The sequence below is a fragment of the Rhipicephalus sanguineus genome, chromosome 4, assembly GCF_013339695.2.
Source record: "Rhipicephalus sanguineus isolate Rsan-2018 chromosome 4, BIME_Rsan_1.4, whole genome shotgun sequence".
Lineage (NCBI taxonomy): Eukaryota > Metazoa > Arthropoda > Arachnida > Ixodida > Ixodidae > Rhipicephalus > Rhipicephalus sanguineus.
In genome coordinates, this window is record NC_051179.1 from 100,102,156 (window position 1) to 100,129,746 (window position 27,591).

Genomic DNA, 27,591 nt, shown 5'->3' on the forward strand with positions numbered 1-27,591 from the left:
AATGAAACCAAGATCAAGCATGCGCCCAAATCCCTTTTTAGCAACAGGAAGGCGATGTTGTGCCAGAAGACGAGCCCGGACAAATACGGGAGGGTCTTTCGTGACGATGTGACGTGTCACGCTGTGGGCGGCCGAGGACTGAAAGGAGGGTGGTCGGAAGACATCCGGAAACTTGAAAATGACACTTGACCAAGGGTCGGCAACGGTTGTGTGTGCCTGGAGAAGTCGGAGTGGTGAAGCGCGACAGGAAACGCCCTCGATGGATAAGCTTGTCCACAGTCCAGGATGCGGCTATGCCGCATGTCGACGACGAGCTAGTACTGCCATAAGAAGTTGCCTCCGATTATTGGTTGGTGCACGTTCGCGATGACAAAGAGCCAGCGAAAGGTACGTCTGAGACCAATGTCAAGATTCACCGACTTGTAGCTGTAAGTACGGATAGTCGATCCGTTGACCGCGGTGACAGGAGGGGAGTCGGGAGCAGGAGCGTAGCCAGAAATTTTTTTCGGGGGGGGGGGGGGGGTTCAACTATACTTTATGTATGTTCGTGCGTGCCTTTGTATGTGTGCGTGTACATATACGCAAGAAAAACTGAGAAATTTCAGGGGGTGTTTGAACCCCCCAATTCCCCCTCCCCCTTGGCTACGCCCCTGGTCGGGAGTATGGCGTCTTTCAGCCAATATAGGAGGAAGGACGCAGATTTCAGCGCCAGTATCGACGAGGTAGCGGATTGGTGCGACGGTCGGTAACATGGAAGAGCCGACTGTGCCTGGGGCGCGGAACAGCAGTCGCCGTCACTGTTCGGCCCCGTCGTTTCCAACGTACGAACAAGGCTGGCGACAATTGTTTGCACGCGATCCGTAACGACGGTGGTATTAAGCAAAGGCCATCGTGACTAGTAAAACGGCCGCCGAAGTGATTAGTGTTGGGGTGGCGAGTTCGTGATAAAGGACGCGGCTGGTTTGTGCGGAAGGCGGCAACTTGAGCTGCTATTTCTTGAACAAGGGCATCATCACCGTGATCAGTGAGCACCAGCAGCTGGTCATGACTTGTTATAGGATCCGGTCATCATCGTGGTGACGAGTGGTTCATGTGTAGTGAAGTATGTGGTATAGTATAGCTGTTGGAATTCGTGGATGCCTCAGTCATTTCGTCGACAAATTGTCTGTCTATAGAGCCGGCGACCTGTCGGACCCTCAAGCCACCCTTCGCGTTGGTGAGGTATAGGCCGTCGAGGCTGGTAGGGCTGGATAGTGCTACGTAGACCAACATCAGTGGATGGTGTTTGTCGTATTTGTAGACTACCTGGGCGCATGTGGCCTACGTAGCCTAGTCTACAAAGCGGCTGTCAATCAATCTGGCATCATCCTCGGTCAGCATGAGGCCATCGCCCAGCCTCGTAAGAAATGAAGAGGACACTGCGTCGTTCTCGCGGACTAAGTGCACTTTACGGTGCGGTGATGTGGATATCATATGTAACTTTCGTTAATGTATTCCTCCGGGGTCGAGCAATGCTTCAATATAGCTTGCTGAATCATAGGGATACAAACGTAATGTTTATTAGACTGCTATAAAAGCGGAGCCAACACTGGAACTACAGACGTCAATCTGATATGACGCCCGTATCGTAGGAGTACGCATCGTAGGAGTATCATGTAGTGTTTATTGCTTTCTTGTAAAATTAGATAGCAAGGCCACAACCACAATTGACGTTGCACCGATATTACGCCTGCGTAGGCTGTTTTTCCAAACCAATTTATACACCTGGCGTGGCTCAGTGGTAGAATACCTGAGTGCCACGCAGAATGCTTGGGTTCGATTCCTGCTGGGATTCTAATTTTCATTCTTTCCATTCGTTGAGTCAACGCTGCCGATGTTGGTTTTCCTTAACACTCTAGCATTTAATTAACAATGTCTGTTCTCGCCATTACTAGGCAGATATAAACTGTGAGTCACCTGTGGCGCATACCCGTACACCGCGGCCCGTGGTAAACAAGTATGTGCCACACGTGTGGGTGTGGAAAGGGTTTGACGACGTACGCGACAAGATTTTAACGTTATTCATGTCATGACCCGGCAGTGATATTCGTCAAATCCTATTACCCTCCCATGCAAATTTTGGTCTACACCAAGTTAAGGAGGCGATCATGAGAGCACCCAGACGTAGGCGGCTAGATAGATAGATAGATACGTAGATAGAAACGCTCAAAATGCCAGAGGTTCGCTAAGAAATGCTTCGCATTTAAAAAACACATTTCGAACGCGCCATACATCACGAATTGCCGAAGCAAAGAGGTAACGCAATTGCATATTTTATTAAACGTTTTACTTACACTTAGTTCGAACAATCAACCTTCTTAAAATATACCTACCTGTTTTTTGTTCAAACGATGGGCATTGCCCATGAAGAAGTAAAGAAACGAATTCATAACGCAAAAACCCGAATTTAACAACATTTTGTGAATATAATAGGGTTCAAACACGAAACGTCTTTGCACACCAGTAGTTATAGTTTCGGTTTCGGCGTACCTGTCATGTCCGGACAGATCAGATCTGGGCAGCACAGAGGGACAAACCCTTTGGAGGGCTGGGCTTCGGTGACTTCTATGCAGCCATTCCACGAAAGATCCTTTGCGTCAAGGCATCTGTAATATTTAGCACTTTTTAATTAGGAATAAAGGGCTCAGGCCAAGCGAAGGAGTAAGAAAACAGTATTGTGTTAACAGAAAAATTACTGCGACTCGTATGAAAACACAAGACGACATAACATACTAGTGCTCAGGACAAATATGGACGGTACTCAAGCAAATCAACATTTACCATTTCCGATAATGTGACGACATCTGGTAACGCAAGGAGCACAGTGAGGGCGACGCTTTAAGCCAGAGGTCTCAAACTCACATCAGCTACCGAGCCACAGTCACAATATTTAGTCCTCCAAAGGCCCGAGGCAGTGAAAGGTTAAAAGCAAGGGGTGGTGGTGGGGAGCGGAGTTTGAACAAATTGTCAGCTAACGTTGCAATTAGAAGAAAGGGCTCTCCCATATTTCATATATATGCATAATTTCAGAAAGGGATATTTGACGTAAGGATTGGAGAAACATATCGATACCACCTCCACAATGACTACAATCTGGACTAAAGTATAGTTATACAGAGAATGCTGTTATGAGATCATTTCAACGGCCGTTTTTGCGCCGTAGTTTTCCGCCACCGCCGCCGGTGTCCGTCACCGCTATCGCGCGATACCGGTTACGGACACTGGCGGTGGCTGCGGCGGCTGACAACTATGGCGCCAAAATCGGCTGTTGGGATCTCATACAAGCTTTCGCTCTAACAAACTTCTGCGCCGAGAATGCCTTCTCCACGCTGACTTGCGTGACAGGCAAACAAAACTCCACTTGCGCTACTATAAACATCTTTGGTTGCCACTATTTTCGTTTTTCGCACAATTTCAACATATATTTGCTTTGGAATTCCTGGATGAGGTTCGCTCTAATACTGTACCTTGAAACCTTGAGATATGTATAATTGCTCACGTTGCATCACCTCAGTTGTTCCGGATTGCCAAGTTTTCTCGTGAACCGAAGAACGATTTTAAAAATTTCGGCTTCACTCCGCAACGAAATAATAGATAAAGTTTCGGTTACGTTTTCGTTCCAGTCAAAAATATCATTCTTTTCGTTCCGTTCCGACACACTACGGAAGAGACAGGACACAGACTAGCCTGCTAGCCTGCCAATTACCAGCCTGCCTTCAGTGTGTCCGGCCTCTTCCCTGTCCGCGTCTTCAAAGCGCACCCACATCGTCGACATGCAGAACCAACTAGCCCAATTACGTGCGCTGACAAACTACATGCATCAGTGCGCTGCATGTTAGCAAGGATAGGTTCCAGAGAAGCAACTGTGCTTTTAAATGCGAAGCATTTCTTAGCGAACCAAAGGCACTTCTATCTATCTATCTATCTATCTATCTATCTATCTATCTATCTATCTATCTATCTATCTATCTATCTATCTATCTATCTATCTATCTATCTATCTATCTATCTATCTATCTATCTATCTATCTATCTATCTATCCGCCTACCTCTGGGCGCTCTCATATTCATCTCATTAACTAGGTATTGACCAAAATTGGCACAGGACGGTATGTGGGCATGACTAACATGGCCATCTGGTGATGACATCGATAACGCGAAACATGCCGCGGATTCCACGTACCGTAGTAATCGATGTAATGCGAAGCATGCAGCGGGAAGGTGACTGGAGCGTAAAGTTTTACATTGAGCGGGACGTTACGTTAGAGCTGCGTAACGATGCCAACAGCAAAACCTTGGAGGACGCTTGAGCTTCGCCTTCAAGAGTAGAAGACGTTAGCGTTATCGGGCCCCGTGCGCATCGACTTCTCAATTATTAGCCTGCATTCGGTTCTCAGTGCTTGCCTCAGCCACGCCGTAAGGAAACGAGTGACTTTGCGCTCAACATTGACCGTCGCAAACTATACTAGAATGCCTGTTGCAAGTACACTTCTTAAGTGCCCACTGCGCCATAATTCTTCTTTTTGCGAATCAGCGAAGGGGCAACTACGCGTCCGTAAGGCAACACTCGAACCTACACATCTGCTCACATTGTTGGTGGTTTTGCTGATGAGGATTAAATACGCCTGCGCGCTTTGTAATGGATGGGCCTTCAAAACACCCACTCATTGCGCAATTGATGCCTGGCGCGATTCTAGCTTCTGCCACGCAATACTACATGCGTTAAGGAGACTCCTACCACTACATGACGCTTATATATACATATGGTGTTTCTTTTTCGAAGAAGATTGCAGAAATAGCATGACTGATGTAGAAGCCTGCTTGCCACACAAGCGGCCTTGGCTCGGCTCTCACTCCAACCAGAATATTTTTATTATTAATTTATTTGCATCTTTCTCGATGTTTCGGTCACGGACAAGATGATGATTTTTCGCTCAAACCCACACGCTCAAACACCAGACGCTGTAAGCCGATATGTAGCGCTTATTCTTCTCCGTTATGATGGAGAACGGACACACGTTTCACGAACCCGTGTACATAGGTGAAGACGTTGTTGACATTTTTTCACGTAGATTGCGGCGAGCGCAATGTCTTTGTTATTGTGATTGATGCGCGCAACGCAGACCTCGCCGACTGCGCTGCTTGTCTGTGTGTGTTCGGTGTCTGGCGGCCGGAGAAGTGGAATGCATGCTACACTCTCAGAAAAAAAACAGTCAAAAGAGGGTCACGGTTGCGTGACTCTCTTCGGGTGTCCCTTTGACCCCTTTTGGAAGGTAGATGAAGAGAAAGAGAGTTAGCATTTCGAGCTGGAGTCACAGGACTTTCCTGAAGCGCGTTTCGATTGGCTTCCGTGATGAAGGCGACGTCGTATACGCCATACCTATCGCGCGTTTGTCGTTTCGGCGCCGTGCTGGCGCGTCTCGCCTCGCTCGCCGACGGAGCCAACGGGCTGGCGCCGCGCGTCGGCCTTGTCTCTCAGTCTGCTCGGTCTTTTGGAATGCGTCGCGTTGGTTGCGCGAGTTGCGTCGAAGTCGCTCGCTGGATTTCACGCAAGACGGACGTGCCGGCCGCGATTTCCTGGATTTCTCCTCGTACCGCTCGCTGATCGGCGCCCCGTGACGGTCGCCTCGCCCGCTATGCCGTGCGCCGCTCATCGACGGGGCCTCCGCCACTTCGCCGATGTTGTGCACCGTGCCTCTGGCTGTGTTTCGTGGTCCCCTCCTTGAACTCCCGTGACCGTCTCCCCCATCTTCCCTGTCCTCTTCTCTCTTCGTTAGACGGATGTCCTCCTATCACTTCTTTCTCTATTTTTTTCCTACTTTTCTTTTGTTCCCTCCTTACCCCCACCCCTACAAGGCACTGCGCCGTGTCGCCTATAGGCAGACAGAAATTAGGTGCCTTTTTCCTTTCCTCAATAACCACTGAAGAAGAAGAGTTGCGTCAGTTGCCTATCGTGCAGTTTTTTGTTCGAACAAAAATGCGCATCTCTGGTGGCGTTGACGCCAGGCTCCGTGCTCGAAGTCGCGCTTGGAGGGCGGAATATTCATGAAGCTGCGGATACGGACAACGTGCGCCCGTTAACGGTGAGTGTACTGTGTTCGTAGGTACTAATTATGCCGCTTTAGCTGGCCGTCTGCAGCAGCTCTGCGCAAGTTATCTGCCAGCCATTCCCAACAGCAGCCTGCGTCCGCGGGGCTGTTGCGGATGCCCAACTAAAGCTGTCAGTTAACCGGTTGACACCGCTATGCGCGTTGCTGTACAAGCTCCCATAAAATGAGCGATGCAAACAATTATCAAGCAGGGGCGTAGCCAGGGGGGGGGGGGTGTTTCAACACCCCCCCTCGAAATTTTTTATTTTTGCTTGCGTATATATACACGCGCACATACAAGCGCAAGCACGAACATACATAGAGTTTGGTTGAACTCCCCTCCCCCCCCCCCCCCGAAAAAAATTTCTGGCTACGCCCCTGTTATCAAGGGTCATTTTTTGCTGATCGCACATTGTGTCTGCACTGCTTAAGGTGCAAGATGTCGTATTGAGATGCGCTTTAGTCTACTTCCTAACATTTCCATCAACCTTGAGTGTGCAGCGTGCTTCCGCGCGTCGGAACGTGAAAAAAAGCCCGTCTACAGAACGCTTAGACGCACTATATATTATGGTTTTTCTTGGCTTAAAGACGGTAGTTTGAGGTGCAGATATAGTAGGATGTTTCCAGCACGTACGCGTTAGTCACTTAAGTTGGACACGCCTCACCGGTAAGGTGAAAAAGCTAGAGACTTTCGACGGCGCGCGTTGTTGCGGCCGCCGCCGTGCACTGTTTTCCTTCGTTTCTCTTTGCTGTTTTCGTGGTTTGCCCACATCTGCGTTGACGCTATAACAGAATCAAGTGAGTGTACGTGATTGTGGGAGTTATGTGCGCTAATTCTAGCATATTACATGTCTGATCGCGCGCTGGGTGTCGTTCGGGCGCTCGTACTCGAATGTGTTTGCTGAGTATTTAAGGACGGGTTACGTTTGTAAAACATGCGGTCAGTAACCGCTCACGGCGTGCCCCTGACTGCCGGAGGATGTGCTTGGGTGCTGGAATATGCTGGCGCAAAGCCGTGCTTATTCTGAAACCAAATTTTGAAGCGATTTCTCAGAAAAGGAGTGTTTTCACTCGTGCATAGCCAGTGCCTATTGCAAAACGATGTTCCCGCTGCCTTTTACGTGAAAATTTGTTTTCGTTGGGAAATTATTTCGAATGAAACACTCGTGCCAGATGTGTGTGCAGTAACGGTTTGTTCAACAAATGGTGGTCTTAAATACCAATAAGCAGTGTGTATGTTTTAGTTATTCCCAGATTCCCGGATCATTTCTCCCGCCTCTTCACTCCAGTTGACAGCCACACTCGGGGAAACGAAGGTGTCGCTTGGTCTGGCGCCTCACCGCTCGTGATGGGGAAGTCAACAGCGGTGTTCGCCCTGTCAACTGAACGATGCAGTCGTTCCTGCATTTCCTTTGGTTGGACAAGACGACGTAGGAAAAGAGGTGAGTGGCACCCACGCAAAGTAGCTTAAACCAATTTCGTTTGTTGTTTAAAAGAGACTCGCATGATCGTGTGCTGCAAGTTTGTCGCCAAGTGACGTGTTACAAAAGCTGATATTTGCAAGTTGTGTTTGACACGCTAACGGAAAAAAAAACTTGGTTCCTTACCATGCCTGTTTGCATTTGTTGTTTTGCTATGAGCCTTCAGTATGTCCGTGTGAACTACTTATTGTGTAGCTTTTGCAAACTTTTACTGCAGTTCCATGTTCTCATCATAATATCACCTTCTGCTTTTCAGATACCGTTTTTATAGTGCTTACGCTGATCAGGAGCGACAGCATAGCAAGTCACAAGTCGGATGCCTCTAGCCGTCACCACTTTTTGATTTATTCTTAACCATAAGGAATAAAGATTGACACGTGATGCCGATTTCTGCAGTTTATTTTGCACCATATGACACTATGCTCATCAGTCACACATTTTAGTTGGCTACACTCATACAAGCATGTAAATGAGGAATACCTAAACTTCTTAATTGGAAATCATACACCATCTTTTCGCGCTTTCTATATTTGCTGCGAAAGGTGTGTTGTTTTGGCGAGTTTTATTAAAATAATGCTAAATTTGAACTATTCTTTTTTTCAGTCGCTAAGTAGAACGGCAAGTATTATTGGACTTCCCTAAAATGAAACTTCACTACTTTCAACAGTAGTCGCGCAAAAGTAGAGCAAGGGTCAAATGAGTGGCGTAAAATAGTTGTGGAGTCGCTTGACGCTTCGGTGTGGGTCACTTGACCCCCGTAGGAGTGTTACCGGCAAGAGTCGTCTGACTCCCTATAAGTGGTACCGTGATCCTTCGGATAAGAGTCCTGACAATCTGCCTAGAGGGTCAGGGAACTCTCCCAGAGCGCGCCGACACTCACCCACCAAGAGAGTCACCGCGACTCTTTAAAGAGCGTCGTATACGTGGCAAGTCAGAACTCTGCGAAAAGAGTCACGTATACTCTTTTCTTTCTTAGAGTGTACGTTGATGTTGCGCATCGCGGTGTTCCTATATGTGCCCACGCCGCCGCACCTGCAATGAAGCCGCTTGCTGAGCACGACACATTGTAACCCTGTGATTGCAATGAGCTCATGGCTCCAGCTTTGAGAAAATGTTAACAGCCAATTTCTGTGAACAGACCGTCTTTTTAAAGGTCGAGTACGCGTGCGTGCACAGACTACGTTGAGAGCGGCAAGCGTGAGGTGATTGCTGTGGTTGTGGCACCGAATGAAGGTGGTAGCCCCGTCCAAGAAAATGTCTCGACGCCTGTTTGCTAGCCGGCGACATGCCGGAACCTGAAGTCACGTTTTGCCTTACTGAGGTATAGGCCATCGATGCTGGTAGCCCCAGAAAGTTCTACGTAAACCAACTTCAGTGGATGGTGCTTAGCGTATCCACTGAAGTTGTGGTCCTTTGCGACTTCTATACAGTTATGGCGTTTACTTGCGCAAGGGGAAACTGTGCCCTCTCACACGTTGTAGTGGTTAGCAGTCTCATGGGCACACATTTAAATTCTATTGAGGGTGACAGGTAGAGATGTGCATCGTCATGGCTGGGACGACAGTGCTTACCCTGGACGGTGGAAATTCAAGCCACAGTCGCAAGAGGCTGCCGTGTTCATCACGCCCGAACTACTCAGGGTACCCATGTTTTCATTTACGAGGCCATCGTTTACGTCGATGTTGGCCGTGATCATGTACGTCTTGCCGATGCTCAGGTAAATTGGAGCCGGCAGGCTAACCATGTCGCTTGCATTCCTGTTGGCCACCTTTGTCAGGGCATCCCTGGGCACCTGCTCGTTCTTATAGCCAGTTATGTTATCGCATGCGGGCTGCCATAACACGTTGTTTGCAGCGTCGAGGCAACATGCGTTATAGCGGTCGACGTCCGCATTTTGGTAGGATAGCTGTATGCCGTAAGGGCACTTAGCAGCGGTTTACTTGCCTGTCACAAAACGACTCTCAGTCAATCTGATGTCATCCTCAGTCAGAATGAGGCCATCGCCCAGCCTCATATGAAATGAAGAGAACACTGCGTCACTCTCGCGGACCACGTGGACGAGTGTCGATATTCGAACGTCTTCCAGGGGTGCTCTGTCTTCACCTCCCTCACTTTCCTGGCGTTTCAATGCATATGTTCGCCGTTATTGCGTCGATTGAGACTGTGTATCTCCTGCGGCACATACCCGCACTGTGGTATGCGGGTATGTGCCACACGTGAATGAGGGAAAAGATTTCATGATGTACGCGGCAGGCGTTTTGCGTTATTCATGTCATGACCAGTAAATCGTGTTCGTCATACAATGATCCGCTGCTGTGCAAATTTTGGTATATTACAAGTTATGGAGACAACCAGGAGAGCGCGCAGATGTAGGCGGCCAGATAGATAGATAGATAGATAGATAGATAGATAGATAGATAGATAGATAGATAGATAGATAGATAGATAGATAGATAGATAGATAGATAGATAGATAGATAGATAGATAGATAGATAGATAGATAGATAGATAGATAGATAGTGTGAGGTTCGCTAAGAAATGCCTCGCATTTAAAATCCTGGCGTGTACGTCATGAAACCCTTTCCTCCAGTCTCACTATGGCACATACCCGTACACCACGGGCCGCGGAGTGCGGGTATGCGCCAAAGTGTGATTCACAGTTCACATGTGCCCAAGAACGACAAAAACAGACATTGGTAATTGAAACGGGAGATCGTCAAGAAAATGCGGCATCAGCCGCGTTGACCCAACGAACGCTATTAATAAAATTGAGGTTCCGAGCAGGAATCGAACCCAATGATTCTGCGTGACAGTCAAGTATTCTGCCAGAGACACGCCTTGTCTTGAAGTTGCTTCGGAAAAAGACCCTGTGTGCAAAATCATTTCGGTGCAACGTCAATTGCGGTTGCAGTGCTGGCTATCTAATTTTGTAACAAGGTAATATACAATACTTATGTACTCCTATGTTGCAGACGTCGTGTCGGCTTAACGTACATTTTGGTTCCAATGTTGGTTCCGCTTTTATAAGTCGAATATACATTACATATTTACTCCTGTGGCTCAGCAAGCTATATTTAAGCGTTGCTCTACAACGGAGCAATACACTAACGAATGATATATGTATTATATGAGCTCAAACATGCGTGCTAACGTTACGTTAGACCATACGTTACCCTTTAAACGTCATTGTAGTCGGCACGCATGCTAAGCGCACGATGCGCGCACAACTACTACATTTACAAAACGACGTCGATCCATCTCCTAACGCTTGGCTCAAAGCCAAAAAGAAAATGTAGCATAGACAGCTACTCTCTCAATTCTTCGCGTGACACCGATTCCCACAATGCGTGGGATCTGCCGAATTTTTATACGCATTCCAGTACCTGTCGCTTTGAAGGTGAACTTTAAAAAGGCACTTACACTTGTGCTATCACAGATCCAGTGTCGGGATAACATGTCAAACTGTGACAAGGGCTACTTGCCATGACGGCTGTAGAAAACCTGCTTCCATGGTAGTCACAGTTACCTAGGGAAGAAGTCAAGAATATCAAAAAAAGAAACGCTAGAATATTTCATTTAAAACAAATTTCGCATTATTCCACTTGAGTTGCCGCTAAAGCGAACTTATCTGGTAATTTATGACAGCGCGCCCTGCAATATGCTCCGAACAATTGTCGTTGAGGGAATCGGCCTCGTGAATGTACTTATTTAGTGGCTATTGTGATCATTAGTGGACCCAAATAAATTATGGAACTGAAGCACGCATTCCTGTGCCAATAACTGCGGGTTAAGCCATAAGTATTGAAGCGTCCTCATACGTGTCAGTATATGAGCCCTTCCGCTAGTTTTCTTCATTAGCACTTGCCAAATCTCTCTTAGCGTAATTGCATGGTGCTCAAACATTCGGATCCTATACATGACGAGAAAGTAATTACGACAGTCATTTATGATAAAGTATGGTGCTTGTTAAAACTTCAGGACTCCTTCAGGAGTAGAACGCGATAACGTGATTGGGCCCAGTTCGCATAGTCTTCTTATTCGCATGCCTTGCTTCGCTTCTCAGTGGTCGCCTCAAACGTTCCACGAGAAAAGGAACTTTTGCGCTCGTAACATGTGCCGTTTAAACACATGATTATGAAAATGGCGCAAAGAAAACACGTGAAACACTGACGATGAAGAAGACACGAATACAAGCTCGCAATCCTATGCCTAAGGAGTTTCTAAGGAGTTGCTAAGTGTTGTATCTTACAACCTGGTGGGAAACGCGCTTGAGACACTTCAGCGCCACTATTGGCCTCGAGGAGTTATGGAGTCGCCCTCTATCAGACGCGCCTCGATTGCGTGCTAGGCAGGATACCGCCGGCGCGCTCCCCATAGGTTTTGCTGTCGGCGCTCTACAAAAACACCTCGCGGAAGCCCTCCAGGGCATTTCTGTAAGTACTTTCGAAATGAACTGTGCTCTTTAATGTCAAAATAATCATTTTCGACGAACTAAAAGCACAAGATAGTCTACAGTCGCTGTCTCTTTGCAGAAAACCGAGCACCCGCTTCACGCGGTCACCGCGTTGAAGACCCCTGAACCGGCTTCTTGCGTGAAAGATAGTCACTCGCTGAGTGCAAACTATGTGAAATATCTCGTTAGAGTAGACTGCCTGTATAACCAAACGGAGCATAACAGAAAGAAGCCCCAAGCCAGCGATCGCACGGGTTCGCGACGACTGAGGGTGCCTCTGCATGTATGAGCGTCTGCATGTATGTTCGTACTGATCGTTTCGCTTTTGCTTCGAGCGCATTTTGGCACCGCGCTGTGAACATTAGGCTGCAAAATATGAGAATTTGTGAGTAAACAAACAACTACTGTTGCGCGGACGCTATCAGAACAGTTCAAAAACAATTTCCTTACAACTGCGGCTTCGGTGCGCATGGCAACTTTGTGATCTGCCGTCCGACAATTCAGTGTTTTTTTTTTTTCTTTTTTGGTCTAAATTCGGGTACGTTTCAATGTCCTTTGACAAGTTGTCCCGCACTGCGTATTGATCGGTCTTCTCAGCGGGCAAATGCCGCTGCTTCTGTTTCTTTATTCAGCGGATTCGTTTCGTTTGGTGCTCACACAAACGTGAGCAAATGCGACGCCTTTTTTTAATGCTCCTTAATTATCGTTCCGTTTGCATTCCAGTGAACTTGCCGCTCTCTGTCATCAACAAATTCATAGACCAAAGCTTCACCACTTCGAGATTGCTGGTGGAAGAAGAACCAGTCTACGAGACCGAGCATGTATAGTAGCATGCGACGCCTAGGAAAAGAAAGAAAGTACACTAACGTTTGCGGACTTGTTCTGCAAACGTCGGCTGTTAACTAGGACCCACATAAACTTGAAATAGCGGTGAATAAAATAGAAGTTATTGCAGCAACCAACAGCCGCAAAACAGGATAGTAATTATTTGGCATGTACCCCAGCAATTTTGGCAGCAGTGTCGTGTCTAACGCCAACAGGATGGCACCTTTCCCACGTAAATAAATGAGGCTCCAAAAAAATACATGGGGCTGGCCGGTGGGCCGATCACGGAGGCAATGCAAAATTTATGTAGCTTATGAAGCAATGCATGCCTCATCAAATAGGAAGGTTGCCCGTCGGCGTCCCGCGTCGGCGGCGTCAACACGAGTGATGCAAAAAATAATCGTCACGTGATGGTGTCACCATATGACGTCATCATGACGTCACAGATCGCCAAAATATGTAGCGTCATTATGACGTCACATAATGTGACGTCACATGATGACGTATTCACACGTCATGGTCGCTTTGCATTGCCTCCGTGATCGGTCACGGAGGCCGTGCAAAACCGCGTTAGGCGCAGAACGCTTTTGGAGGGGGGCGCGGGAGAATCAGTACATCGACTGACAAGAAGAAGATGGCTTTCGCCTTCTAGTCATCTTTAACGAATGCATAAGGGACCCTGTGCGTTTTTTAATTTAACATATCTAAACAATGACTAGCGCATCTGCAGCCGATTTTGTGGACGCTGAGCACGGGGCCGACGATCAAGAGGTCGCATTGGTTCTGAGATGGCATCGCACGTGGTAAAACGTAGCGCTTTTACCATCCTGTGGCAGATAAGCATCATTTGCCGGCGGGAAGCGCGCGCGAGCCATCGTCTCAGTGCGCGCTGTCTGCTACTCACCGAACATCGCAGGCCCGAAGCAGTAACAAAAGTCTTCGTCGCGGAAGTACTTGTTGCACACAAGACTCGTAGCGGATGGCTACTTGCCGGTTCTTAGCTTTACAACCCATGCTTCACGCTGTTTCTTGTCCCGCGGTTACCAGTGCAGGCTGACACTGGGCTCCTTTGCGTAAGCGCGGCCCTGCGACACCGAGCGGTAGAGCCCCATGTTCGTCGCCTTCGGAGGCAGCCACTCTATTACAGTGGTTTCAATTGAGTAGAAAATGAGAGAAAACTTCCGAATTTGAACAGACAGCAGCGCATGTGGGACTTGAAACTCGTTTTCAAAGCACGCGGCAGTGCGCCACAAGCAGCCGACGCGGCCGCTGAGACCACGTGATCCTGCCAAGCACGTCACGCCGACGGTGGCGCCGGCGTTTCCAGTGGTGGGCCTCGAGGCCAATAGCAAAATAAATAGCCTACCTGATGCTCAGGGGCGTGTCCTTTATTATTATGTGTGGGTACCGACCAGCCGCCGTCAATAAACCAGTTCCGCAACTTCCGTCTCTTTAATAATGACGACAAAGATGGGATAAACAGCCGCCGGGACACAAGCAGACGCGGGCATCAAGAACAACGATACGCCGCCCTCTTCAGGCCACCCACTGTTCATCGGACGCCGGAAGGAATTCACGCCTGACGGACGCCGTCGGACGCACCACAGCACGTAACTTGGCTATCTACCTCAAGCGATTCGAGGATTTTGCCAGAGTGAATAAGCTGGACGAGCAAAGCAAGACCGACGTGGTTATCACGATGTTGGTGTGAAATCAAGGCTTCGACGGACACCCGTCTGGTCGGGAACAATCATTGAATGGAAAGACGAGGACGCCGACGACAAGGGAACCAAAATGTATTGACGTTTCCCACCCAGAACGGGAGCATTGTTCACGACGGGAGATTGTGAACAAGGCTCCCGTTCTGGGTGCCGAAACGACAAGACATTTTGATTCTCTTGTGGTCGGCGTCCTCGACTTCTTATTCAACGATAGTGGGGTATGGCGCATATACCACATTGCGGAACTTGATGTTTCCGGAGGCTCCTGAAAAGAAGACGTATCAAGAGACAAAACAGGTGTTTCTTAACCACTACGCACTAACGCGGCCGATAGTCACGAAACATTATAACTTCCATGAACGTACGCATGTATTTCAGGAGGCGGTTGACGACTGAATCGTGGAATTAAAGCGGTTCGAAACAAACTGCTCATTTGGAACATTTTTAACTGATGCATTCGGCGGTCAGCTTGTTGTGGGTGTGCGCAGTCAGGCTAATGGATGCAAGCTTTTGGCCACTACTACGACAAGGACCTAACGTGGGACGAAGCTTGTGTTATCGCCTCGTCCATGGAAGCCGCAGAAAACCACGTGAGGGAGATCACGCCGGGATCAGGCGTGACCCGAGAACAAGAAAAAATTACACCACCTCCCGCTACAGGGGACCATGAGGCGATGCGAAGCCGGAGCACTTGCACGATCGCGTTCCGTTGGCGTTCGTTGGGCATGCTACCGACCTCGCGTCCTGGAACGCGAAGAGGGACGCTACGCGCGTCGTATCTTCCATCTAGCCTGGCCGTTAATTCTCACAGGGCGAGCGGGGAACGCGGTTGACAGGCGGGCGAGAGGGGGGCAGCGTAGGAGAGGAGAGAGAAGGGGAGGGGACGCGCTTGCGCTCGAGCTCATCGCGGCGTTGCGCAGGAGAGAATTTCGGCATGTCTAGCCCGCGTTTCAGAGGAAGAGTGGAAAGGGGGAGGGGAGAGGGTAAGTGGAGACGGGCATGGGAGAGGGGGAGAGAGGTAAAGCGGAGAGGGGAAGTGGAGAGGGGTATGGGAGATGGGGAGGGGAGAGGGAAAGTGGAGAGGGGAAGGGGGAGGGGTAGAGGACATTGGGAATGGTGAAGGGGAGTGGAGAGGTGTGTGGAGAGGGTATGCGCATGCGCAGTAAGGGTGGTCACGCCGCACACCACCACCACCACCACCACCACCACCGGATTGAGCTCCGCCTTAAGATACTTCGCATCTAAAAGATGTCAAAGGTCAACGCGGCGACCGTGCAGCGACCGGCCGCCTAACCACTGGCAGCGACGCGGTACGGCGGCTGCGAGGAAATGGTCCACTGACAAGAACAGGACGTGAGCGTGCTTTAGTTGTGGGGGTCGCCACCACTAGCAGGACTGTCGGCACATCAAGGCAAGGTGCTACGGTTGTTCTAAGACGGCATCTTTAGCCGTTATGTGTATAAGGCAGAGTGATTTTACCGCGGAAGAATACGCTTCTAGTTCAGAAATGTACGCGCTAGAAGATAGAATTCAGTCGTACAACGTTGATGTGAACGTAAATGGGCAAACCATTGCCATGGAAATACACACTTTCCCAGCGGCATGTATTGTGGCTGAACGACAATTTGTGAAATATTTTAGACACCTGCCTTATCAGCTTGTGCAGTTTCGCTTAAGACATACAACAGCTCGAAGAGTGTAGAAATAACAGAGAAGGAAATGCAGGGAGGTTAACCAGTATAGGACAACCGGTTTGCTACCCTGCACATGGAGAGGGGGGGGGGAATTAAAGATGGAGAGGAAAGAGAGAGAGGAAGATAGTGCTCTATTCAAGCATAGTGTCACGTGAACTGTAGCTCATTAAGGCAATTCCTTCAGGTTGCCGCTCGTGATAGCGGCAAATGAAGAGGGGCGCGTGGTACCGGCACTGCTTGCCGAGACTCGTTGAAACACATTCGCCTAAACTGGTCACAGCTTTTCCGAGTGAACACAATCGTTAAACAGGATGGGCTGCTAGATTGGAAACAGGAGCCCGATTGGAACTATTAAAGGGGTACTGAACCAAAATCTGAAAATCTTGCTGAAATGCTGAAAATGAATTTTCAGTGTGCGAATACATCCAAAAGAAGTCGTCATTTACTAAACTTTAAAGAGGGTGGTCTTATTTTCTGCGTTTATGTGAGCGCGCACCAAGCCACTCGGCCAGCGCGAGTTAGAAGCCGTGACGTCATGTCTCCCTCATTCGACAACCGGCCGGCCGGCCGCGTCTTCCGAAGCGCGCACGCCGTCACATAGCTGCACAGTATGCATTAGGTCGTAGTCCCTCAACTAGCGATGAATTCACCTCTGATTCTGCTGACCATTTCAACTTGCCAAGAAATTGGCAAGTGAAAGCTGTGCCAAGCGTCGAAGAGGAGCAGGAGGCCGCGGACGTGCCAGTCAGGCTGTACGCGCCAGCAACATGGTCCAACGTGCAGCGGCAACATTAGCTAAATTAATGTAATGGAGGGTGTCAAATACGTTTTTAGGGGCAAAGCTCCTTATGCCGTGGGTCTGTCAATCCTCCGTTTGTAGGTTTGTTTGTTTGTAGTAGCCACCTATAGTTCGTGAGAAGCGCGCGTTCTGGTATGCAGTAGAAGAAGACGACGTTGAAGAGTGAGACTCTCGTGCGTGTTCCCCTGTGTGACATTCTTTCTTCTTTACTGCGCGCGTTCTGGTATGCAGTAGAAGAAGAAGACGACGTTGACGAGTGACACTCTCGTGCGTGTTCGCCTGTGTGGCGTTCTTTCTTGTTTACTACGTCTCGTGTTTCCAACGACACCCGAAGACAACATTTCAGAAGTAACGCGCCATGAGGCTCCCTCTTGGCACGCTTTCTCTTTAGTACGGAGTCGCCAGATAGAAGACAAGGCTGCGGAACGAAGGGCATGGAAGGCGGCGGCGGCGCGCGCTCGCAGACAGAATTTTTGAGGTGAGAGCCCGCGAGGCCGAAGCTGCACGTCGACCCCGCGAAGCAGATTCCGCCGTTCGAGCCCGCGAAGCCGAAGCTGCTCGACAAGCTGCACGGCTGCGCCGAGAAGACCCCCTACCGTTCGAGCCCGCGAGGCCGAAGCTGCTCGACAATGAGCACGACTGCGGCGAGAACACCCCGCCGTTCGAGCCCGCGAGGCAGAAGCTGCTCGACCAGCTACACGGCTGCGGCGCGAAGACCCCGCCGTTCGAACCCGCGAGGCCGAAGCTGCATGGCTGCGGCACGAATCGGATCTTCAAAATGTGAAGGACCGTGAAGCGGCGAGAAAGCGCGCGTACCGGTAGGCAGAGCCCGAGGCTGTGCGAGCACGTGAAGTGGCTGCAAAACGCATCACGCGGGCTCTGCCCGAAGGCGCCGGCGGGCTTCCAGCGGGATTTCCTTGATAACAGTTTCGGCCATAGTTGCGGTGTGTGCGACAGATTGCGGTTCTCAAACAATCTAGTCACAATATCTTCCATCAAGAAGGACCACACTCGCGCCAATGCCATCGCCGTGCTGCAGCGCGAGTTGGCTTCGCCCCATTCATCATCATTCACCACGTGGATATGCTGTGATTTTTTTTCATCAGCTTGTGGAAGAGATGTAGTTATTACGGCTGAATAGTAGCATCGTAGTTCGTCGCTTTGTGCTTGCCTATGCAGTCGGTGTTTCACCGCTGCGCAGTTCGTTTTTTGCTCGAGGAGGCACCACATATGTGCAATTTCTCAGCCGTTTCATAGCTCTGTGCTGACAGCAGCTACTGTCACATCCAAAATACCACACGCCATTTACAGCTTGAATTAATCGAAATTGGTTGGCTTCGTCAAGATGCACAGCACCGAATATTCGTAAGCAAGGCTCGTTTGCCCGCTTTACAGCTAGATGATGCAACCGTCCTATGCTTTTGCTGTTTTTTTTTTCTGACGTAGCTCAGGGAAGCGACAAAATGTTCCGAGTTAGCATAGAAAGTAAATTGTTAAATACGTCCAGGTTTGGCGTGATGGCTGAGCAGCACGCATCCGCTTGTTATCTCTAGGAAATCTATGCGACGGTGTGTCGCGACCGATGATCCTGTTATTACAGCCTTCAGCGCAACAACAACTAGGCATTTCTTTCCGCCATGATGAACGCTTCAAGACCGAAGACCGACCGCGGGAAACCATGTGTCATACACAGAGATAAGTTTCCCCGACGTTGCAGACGTACCACAGTGGCAAGCGAGTAGCGCCAACAGCGCTGAACAGGCACCGTGGCCCCCGCCGCTGCTGCGGCCACACGCGCGCTGGGTGTCACGACGTATTGCAGCTGCTACCGATGGGCACTACGGCACTATCCCACGATGAAAAATTGCTGAAAAAAGATGTTTCTCGTCATTTTTTTCAAATACCTTTGTTGTATTTGTCATTTTTAGGAGTTAAACTCGTGTTCTACCTACAAAACACCGCCGGCAAAGTTATCGTTCAGCATCCTTTTAAGATGTTCGTGGGCTCAATTGCTTTGACGGAGGGAGCACAACTTGTATTCTCTAAGGCCTCTGTTCAAGCTGCTTGTGTTGCAGCGATTCGTTGTAGCTTGAAGGGCCCCTCACCAGGTGACATAACGAATTTTAGTTAGACATTGGATGTTGTTGCGAGCCCGATAAGGAGCATTATGCCACAAGAATTTTTCTAATCGGTCCGTTAGAAGCCGAGAAAAACGATAATTTGTAGCGGCGCGAAACCATGATGCGAGGAGGCGAGCTGCAAACCCTTGCCACTCGTTCCGTGTAGCCTTCGCCAGCCAAATCCCTTCCCTGCCCTCTTCGGCACGCGAGCGGGAGGATCACATAACGCATACGCATGAACACGTCATGCGCACACAATTCCACGAGCGCATGACCAACGCCACCTAGACAAACTTCGTCAAGGCCGGGATGCTAAACGCCATTTGTCACGTGTCGTCAGAGATAGTGGGCTGACTTTTTTCAGTGGCCGCTCTTGCTCGGCGGACGCTAGCGCCCATGCATCACTACAGGGCTGCAACGCCGGTTGCGTTCTGCGCTGTGCTTGGTGGCGGATCATCACCTACGCCCGCGTTCGGCGGCGCGTTCGCATCGGCGTTTTGGTCACTTCAGCATTACTAGTGTTCGAAGCTGGACGTTTATCGAATCTCTCACCCGCTGGCTGCCATCCGATGCCGAGTCAAGTTGAAAGCAGTGCGAGAAACGCTAATGCTGCGTTGCTTTGAGTGCCTTCGGTTCCTTCGAAGCTGTGATGTGTGCTGTTTGTGCGCGTGTTGGTCGTTGAGTGACTAGGCTGCGATGCCAGGGAAGTGTTGTGTTCTACATTGTTGTGGCAACTACGACTTGAGGCCCAAGGTACACGTATTTGGATTTCCAACCGATGAAGACACGCGGAAGGCATGGATACGTGTTAACCCAAAGGATAATTTCAGCCCGACAAAGCATTCAAAGGTAAATACACACCTTCTCTTTTGATTTTCGTGTATTCCGTTTCATGTAGTATGATGCTATTACGTTTCGTTTTTGTCACGTGCGTGCGTTTCGCAGTATGTTAGGGTGAACTGCAGAAACGCGAATCGGTAAAGTTGTCACTCTCTTGTCACTTGCAGATGTGCGAAAAACACTTCAGTCCGGACGATATTCTACGAGAAGTTTGCAATAAACAAGGCACAAAAGCGGAACGAGATGTGTATACTTATGTACTTTGAAGCATGCGTTGTTTTTTTTATTATTAGAACATTTGGTACGCAGATAACGGGGGGGGGGGCTCCAATCGAATATAAAAGTCGCCACATGTCACGCACTGTGGGAGTTGATGTAATGCGTAGCAGTCAGCAAGGAGCTGCATATATCGCATTATTTGTCTGTGAGGCAAATGAAGGCCTTATGTCATAGCAACGGGTTCACTATTGAATGTCTGTCGTGCATTCATGCATGTACATTTCGTTAAATACCATGCAATAGAACTTACATTCTCGTGTATACAATACATGGCTGCTCATTTATATTCGTCACGCACTTATTTCACGTCCTACAGCTTTTGGTATAAATCTGGTTAGCTAAACAGCCGGAAGTTTACTTTGACAATGTCATATAATTCACACCTTACTTGACAAACATGTCATGATTTGCATGCTAAGACCTGTCACTTATGCTCCTCATACAGTCACGTCACGGCATGCCAGTTTTGATACACATCTTGCTAGCCAAACGGTTGCGAGCCCACCATGAGCGTGGCATGCAAGTCATGCCGCACGTGGCATGACTTCATGATTTTTACGCTACAACCTCTCATTTATGTTCGTCATACAACCATGTCACGCTATGCCAATTTTGGTATACATACATTTAATGAAACGGCAGCGAGCGCTCCAAGAGTGTGTCATGTAAATCAAGCCTTACATGACATGCATGTCATAATTTACATGTTACAGCCTATGAGTCCTGTTTGTCATACACTCCTGTTTCGCCATACCGATTTCGGTGTATATTAAATGAACTAAACCGCCGCTAAAGCACGAATACCGTAGCTCACGCAGGTCGAGCGTCAGCCCACTAGTGACACGTCACTCGAACAGCTTCCAGGCCTTGACGAAGTTTGTCTAGGTGGCGTTGGCATGACGTGCCCGAACCAGCCCGAGCTCCCGAGACGCGAGCGGTGTTGTGGTGGCGTTCTTGCCGCTTCGTCTCTGCAAGTTATGCCGAATGCGCCCTCGCTGATCACTTGGCTTTCAACCTGTTACTGAACACGAAAGCTGCGACATTTGTACGGACGCGAGACTAGCGGTGTGCCTCATGAACATCTAGTTAGACGCGGGAGGATAAATGAGCCTAATGAGCGCTGGAACGCGGTGGAAAATTAGTTTCGTTGTAAGGTGTGGCGTCTGCACGATGCACAAAGCGCGAGAAGACGAACGCGTGCGAAACGGACTCGAATCTCGCTGCGATTCGCAGTAAAAATTAAAAAAAAGAAAACGCACATATTCCGTTTGTATGTTTTATGATTACTCTCAAGTTTTATTCGCCTACTGAAGCAACAAATTACACAAACTACACGTCTTGTCAAATATTTATCACAGTGTCACGTGCTACTGTTGGCGACGTCAGAGCACATTCGTCTACGTAGAGGACCGACGTCACAGCACTACCATCTACGTAGGGCCATTTTATCATGTACGTCATCCCCTCATTCTCTGGGCGCGTGGCCGCGAGAAGAAGGGCAAGCAGCGTTCAGCTTGAAATTTGACCCATTTCCGCGGCGCGTAGCGTTGCAAATTTTGGCAGACGTGATCGTGAACGCCCAGTGTATGCATTGCGCTCGTCAGCTCAAAATTCTCAAACCTGGTGAGGGGCCCTTTAAGGGTACTGATTCGGTTTATTCTGCTGGCGTTCTTGTGTGGGAGGTGCCTCAAATTTCGTGTAGAAAATCCCGGTTGATGCATTCGCGGGTCGTGGCGTGTGCCGCTTCGTTCCCCTCGAAGCCCTCGTGACCCGGAACCCGGAAAAAGCTGTTGTAGTGGGGATGAGCGTCTAAGGCGTCTCAGTATCTTTATCGCTCTTGTGGAGATCCTTCCTTTCAGGTAGTTGACGTTGTTTTTCCTGGCGAGCCACCTTCCTCGGTGATGTTCAGGATGCATGTTGTGGGCGATCCGCTGATTTTCCAGGCATTCTCGAAGCTGAGACGGTATCTTGCTTGTATTCGTCGTCGGGTTGTATGATCGTTGCGTCTCCTGTGCATCGGAGGACTGGTCGGCCAGTGGGTCAGAGCTTGAGTCTCTTGACCTGGCTGATGAGGTGTGCTTCGGCGAGTTCTTCCCATGCGTTGTGAACACCCATGCGACGCAAGCGGTCCGTTGAAGCACTTAGTGGCAGTCCCAGAGCAAGCTTCGTGGCCTTTCGTATAAGTAAATTGATTTTTTGTTTCTCCGCTGTCTTTAGATTGAGATAAGGGGTTCCGTATGCTATGCGGCTATAAAGAAGGGCTTGTACCATTCACAGGGTGTCATATTCTTTAAAGCCACTGCGGCGGTTGGCCACCCGTCGGATGAGCTGAGTAAGCTGTGCGACTGTGTTCTGCAGCCGAGGTAGGGTAGCAGAGCCGGACCCGAGGTAGGGTAGCAGCGCTGATTGCAGCCATGGCTGCAACAAGCTTTGACTAACATTCCTACGTCTAAATCGCCATAGCTCAGTGGTAGAGCATCGGACGCGTTATTCGAAGGTCGCAGGTTCGGTCCCTGCCGGCGGCCAGTTATCCTTTCGTCCCCTTTACTTTCTTCACACTTATGTTCTAATTACTTCAAATAACATCCCCTATACTTTCCTTGGCATTTTTGTCTGGTAGTTCTCATTAATATTGTGTCTAACAAAGAAAAACGATCCCTTAAAAGTAATCTTCTGACATACATATATATATATATATATATATATATATATATATATATATATATATATATATATATATATCAAGTCAGTGAGTAGAAGCCGACAATGAAGCTGTGCTCGTGGAATGGAACAAAAGTATGGCGTATGAGGTACGGCACCTCTCCCATTCATAGCGTCACACAAGTCGAAGAGATGAAGACCTGGCAGCCATTCATCAGCCGCACAGCATCAACGAAGTTCGCAACACGACGCCCTGACCGTACATGGACCGCAGCACACAGCGACCAGCACTATGGCATCACCATCGGCGGGACTTGGGATCCCAAAGTACATGGAATCAGCGGACGATGGACCCATAGAAGACTTCGACCTCATCGAACTCCAAGGCACTGCTGCATCGTGGTCGGAACGGGATATGGTCGCAAATTTCAACGAAAACGTCAGCGGTTAGGCATACAGATTTCAGCTAACACACGAATTTCAAAACGATGAACATTGAAAAAACATCAAAGAAGAGATGATTACTCGTTTCCACGACTACGACAAGGACTTGCTTATAGCCAACCATGTGGTGACAATCGCACTCAGTCGTCACAGTCAAAAGCAGTATTCACGCATCCGTACACCGAGCAGAAGTTTTTGACACCCGACCGACAAAGTGATGCATGTGTTCACGAAAAAGGCATCCCGGCCGTTTTGCCACACGACCCGACCTTCCACCAGGTTTCCTATCTGCTCAAACACCGCCGTCTGCTGCCTCTTCACATTCCTACAGAATTGAAGCCAATATTCAACCGCCCGATTTGCTTGATTTCTCTTCTTCTATACGTGGCCCACCGCCTGTTTTTGCGTCAAGTGGCTCTCCTGTTGCTTGTAAGTCGCACCGCACGCCTCACGAGGTCGGTATGTACGCGACAGAACAACTGAAATATCCAGACAATACTTAAGCACTGCACAACGGCCTGTCCAAAGCGGCTCTTTTGTCACAAGGCTTTCATTCAACAGTTACGCAATGTTACAAGCGCTTGCAATTGGAATCTGACCAAATCACGCCTGCTGCGGCACCACCATCCAGTGCACATTCACCTGATAGTCGAAGCAACACAGAAGGCTCCGATGCATCGAACCTCGCATTTTGCCAGGTGCCAGGGGAATCCGTAATGAACGGCACCGCAGAAGCCCCTGAAGAGCATTCTATCAATTCTCTATCTCTACCTTCACTCCCCGGAAAGCCTCACAACATCACACAGTGCACCAGTTACCTACTGAACACCGCATCACTTTGCGAAAAAGTCGATCTAATGCTCCAAACAGGGGTCTACTTCAGCTAATTTCGCTACATCAGCACAAAAACAAAGGCAGCTCGAAGACCCTCAGCGACGGCAACAAAGACTGCAACATCGATAGCTTAACTGCTTTGAAAGGACGTTTGAAAATAAGTCATTTAAAGCGAAGACAATATAAAGGTCGAAGACATCTTCGCAGAAAGAAAACTCGCTATGGACTTCTCCACGAGCGATTAAGACTGCACCTACAATCAAATCGCCTGAGATAGAACCACAGAAAACCACGAAAAAGACCAGGAGCTATAACGCAAGAACAAAGACATCGCCATATCAGCCTTGTTCATCGCACGCGCAGAGTGGAAGCAAAGCGTCTGTGCCAGCCACGACACAAAATCCGACACCTGCGCTATCCGGCCTTCCAAACTTGTTCGTCCCTCACAAGAGCTCAAGCCGTGTCATCATCAGTGTCCACGCGCCGCGCATGTCTATGCTATCCAATGTGGAACAGCCAGTCTCGCTCACCAGAGCCGTGTTGAACTTCACCGGACTTCTGGACTCGGACAGTTTTAGTGAGGTTACGGAACCTGATCCCACGGAACCTGATCCCATGCCTACTTTGACATGTTTTGGTGTATAAGACTTTCTTTGTTCATTTTTTGTTTGTAACTCACGGATTCCTTCGGGGGCGTATGACGTATGAAGCCAGTGAGTAAAAGCCGAGGATGAAGCTGTGCGCGTGGAATGGAGTAAAAATATGGCGTATGAATCAAGGCACGTCTCCCATTGATAGCGTCACATATATATGGGACGATGACAGTCATGCGCGGGCCCGGCAGCTAGAGCGAGTTGTGCGGGCTGCCTGTTTCAGACCCGCGCTATGAACAGTCGCGTTGTGAAATGGGCATCGAGGTACCAATCTCACAATTTCCATGCACAGTGAAATCAGTTGCTGAATGCTTACCATCGTCTACTGGGACTGTTTCAGTGACAACTTTACTTCGTTGCTCACCTGAAAAAAAACGACAAAGTAAATATGAATAATACCTGTTAGTGAATCTAACACCAAGATCATGCTGTAATATTGTATTAAATGGGGGCATCGTTTCGATGACAGTTTCGCGCACACCTTCAGTACATCTATGAAATTCATGTCTCACTAGTTTTGTGAATGCATCGTTCTCATCTTCTCGGTAGCCTAGAGGCTAAGTTGTATTCTGCTAAACTCTGCGAAGCGGGTTTAATTTCCGGCCATGATAACCAATATAGCTTTGTACTTAACACAAAGGTGACCGTTGAGGAAGCCGTTAAGGTGGCCGAAATTTGTCCAGAGTCCTTCACTATGGCATGCCTCGCGATCGCATCGTGCTTTAGGCACGTAATCAACGAACTTTATTCGGGCGAGAGCCTTTGATGCGTCATCAAACGCAAAAATTCACCGGCGTCCAGCGTCGGTGTCCCCGTCAGCGACGCCAACACGAGTGATGCAAAAAATCATCATGACGTGTTGTGGTCATCATATGAAGTCACCATGACGCGACATATCGCCAAAGTTTCTGACGTCATCACGTGACATCCTTGCTTTGTCAAAGGTGGGCAGATCACGGAGGCAGTGCTAAATCAGCCGTGGTGCCTAGGATCCTGAGGGCAGTGCAAAACCACGTTTGTTGCAGAAACCTTTCAGAGGGTGGAGGGTCAGGGTCAATACATCGGCTGAGGAATAACAGAAGGGGGCTTTCGCCTTCGAGTCGTCTTAAGTGAATGCATAAGAGACCCTGTGATTTTGTTTTGTTCATTGGGTGTGGGCACAACTCCTGCTTCTTTGTCTCACCTAATCCACCTCTGAACGCGAAGCGTTGCTTGCCGAACTATGCACTTCCACCGTATCTATCTATCCTTATCCTATCTATCTATCTATCTATCTATCCTATCTATCTATCTATCTATCTATCTAGCTATCTATCTATCTATCTATCTATCTATCTATCTATCTATCTATCTATCTATCTATCTATCTATCTATCTATCTATCTATCTATCTATCTATCTATCTATCTATCTATCTATCTATCTATCTATCTATCTATCTATCTATCTATCTATCTATCTATCTATCTATCTATCTATCTATCTATCTATCTATCTATCTATCTATCTATCTATCTATCTATCTATCTATCTATCTATCTATCTATCTATCTATCTATCTATCTATCTATCTATCTATCTATCTATCTATCTATCTATCTATCTATCTATCTATCTATCTATCTATCTATCTATCTATCTATCTATCTATCTATCTATCTATCTATCTATCTATCTATCTATCTATCTATCTATCTATCTATCTATCTATCTATCTATCTATCTATCTATCTATCTATCTATCTATCTATCTATCTATCTATCTATCTATCTATCTATCTATCTATCTATCTATCTATCTATCTATCTATCTATCTATCTATCTATCTATCAAGTTCCTGGTGCTCTCGAAGTCGTTTCTTAACATGGCATACACCGAAATTTGCATAGCATGAGACGTGGGTTGGACAAGCATGAATGACAGGTCGGAAGAACTGAGCGTTGGGCGAGTTGGTATTGCATTCCGGATTGCACTTTGCGAAAAATACACGAACACGAACACTACGCTCGTGTCCTGGCTCTTGCCTTCGTGTTCATGTTTTTTTGCGCAAAATGCAATCCGGAATGACAGGTCATAACGTAAAGAACATTAAATACATGCCATGTATGTCATGATAGAATGCCGAAATTTCATCGTGAAACCAGTTCTCACATTATCTTTTCCAGACAGGAATGGCTAATACATCAAATTCCGCGGCGTTATCACTAATTAAACTCGCTATGACATACACCCAGCACCTCCACCACAATGTTACGCGAAGAAACGCAGTCCAGAGCCTGCAGAAAAATGTACAGGAGAGTGCTCGGGCACTTCGCCCTAAGGCAGCGGCACACAACAGTCTCCAAATCACCGTCGTCTTCTACAACATATTTGTCTTTTCATGGATGTCCATAGCGATATTGCATATGCTGCTAGATCATGTGGGAAAATACATTATAAGAAAAATGTAAAGAGCTTTAACCTCGCTTGGGCACTCAGTCGTCAGGCACTTAATAATTCTTGCCTTCTTCTCTTACAAAAGTTCCGCGCTTGGAAACCAACTCTTCGAAGGTCCGCGCCACTTGCGTGTTTTCTTACGGAAAAATACGGAGAAACTTGAGCTTTGATGTTTGGTTATGAGATGGCAATTTTTATACTAGTGGATTTTACCATAAGGA

At 48.3% G+C, this 27,591-nt stretch overlaps 1 protein-coding gene across 5 annotated transcripts in view; it reads right to left on the reverse strand.

Annotated features, from left to right (window-relative positions):
* LOC119390467 (uncharacterized) overlaps positions 1-27,591 on the reverse strand; it is a 427,803-nt gene that overhangs the window by 20,057 nt on the left and 380,155 nt on the right. For 3 of the 5 annotated variants that reach the window (XM_049414846.1, XM_037658087.2, XM_049414843.1), the window contains exons 8-10: positions 25,250-25,297; positions 11,031-11,136; positions 2,530-2,645 (exon numbers count right to left, since the gene is read on the reverse strand). In XM_049414846.1, the coding sequence (XP_049270803.1) occupies positions 2,530-2,645; positions 11,031-11,136; positions 25,250-25,297 (270 nt within the window). The remainder of the gene's footprint in view (positions 1-2,529; positions 2,646-11,030; positions 11,137-25,249; positions 25,298-27,591) is intronic. The other 2 variants (XM_049414845.1, XM_049414844.1) reach the window with 2 other exon arrangements.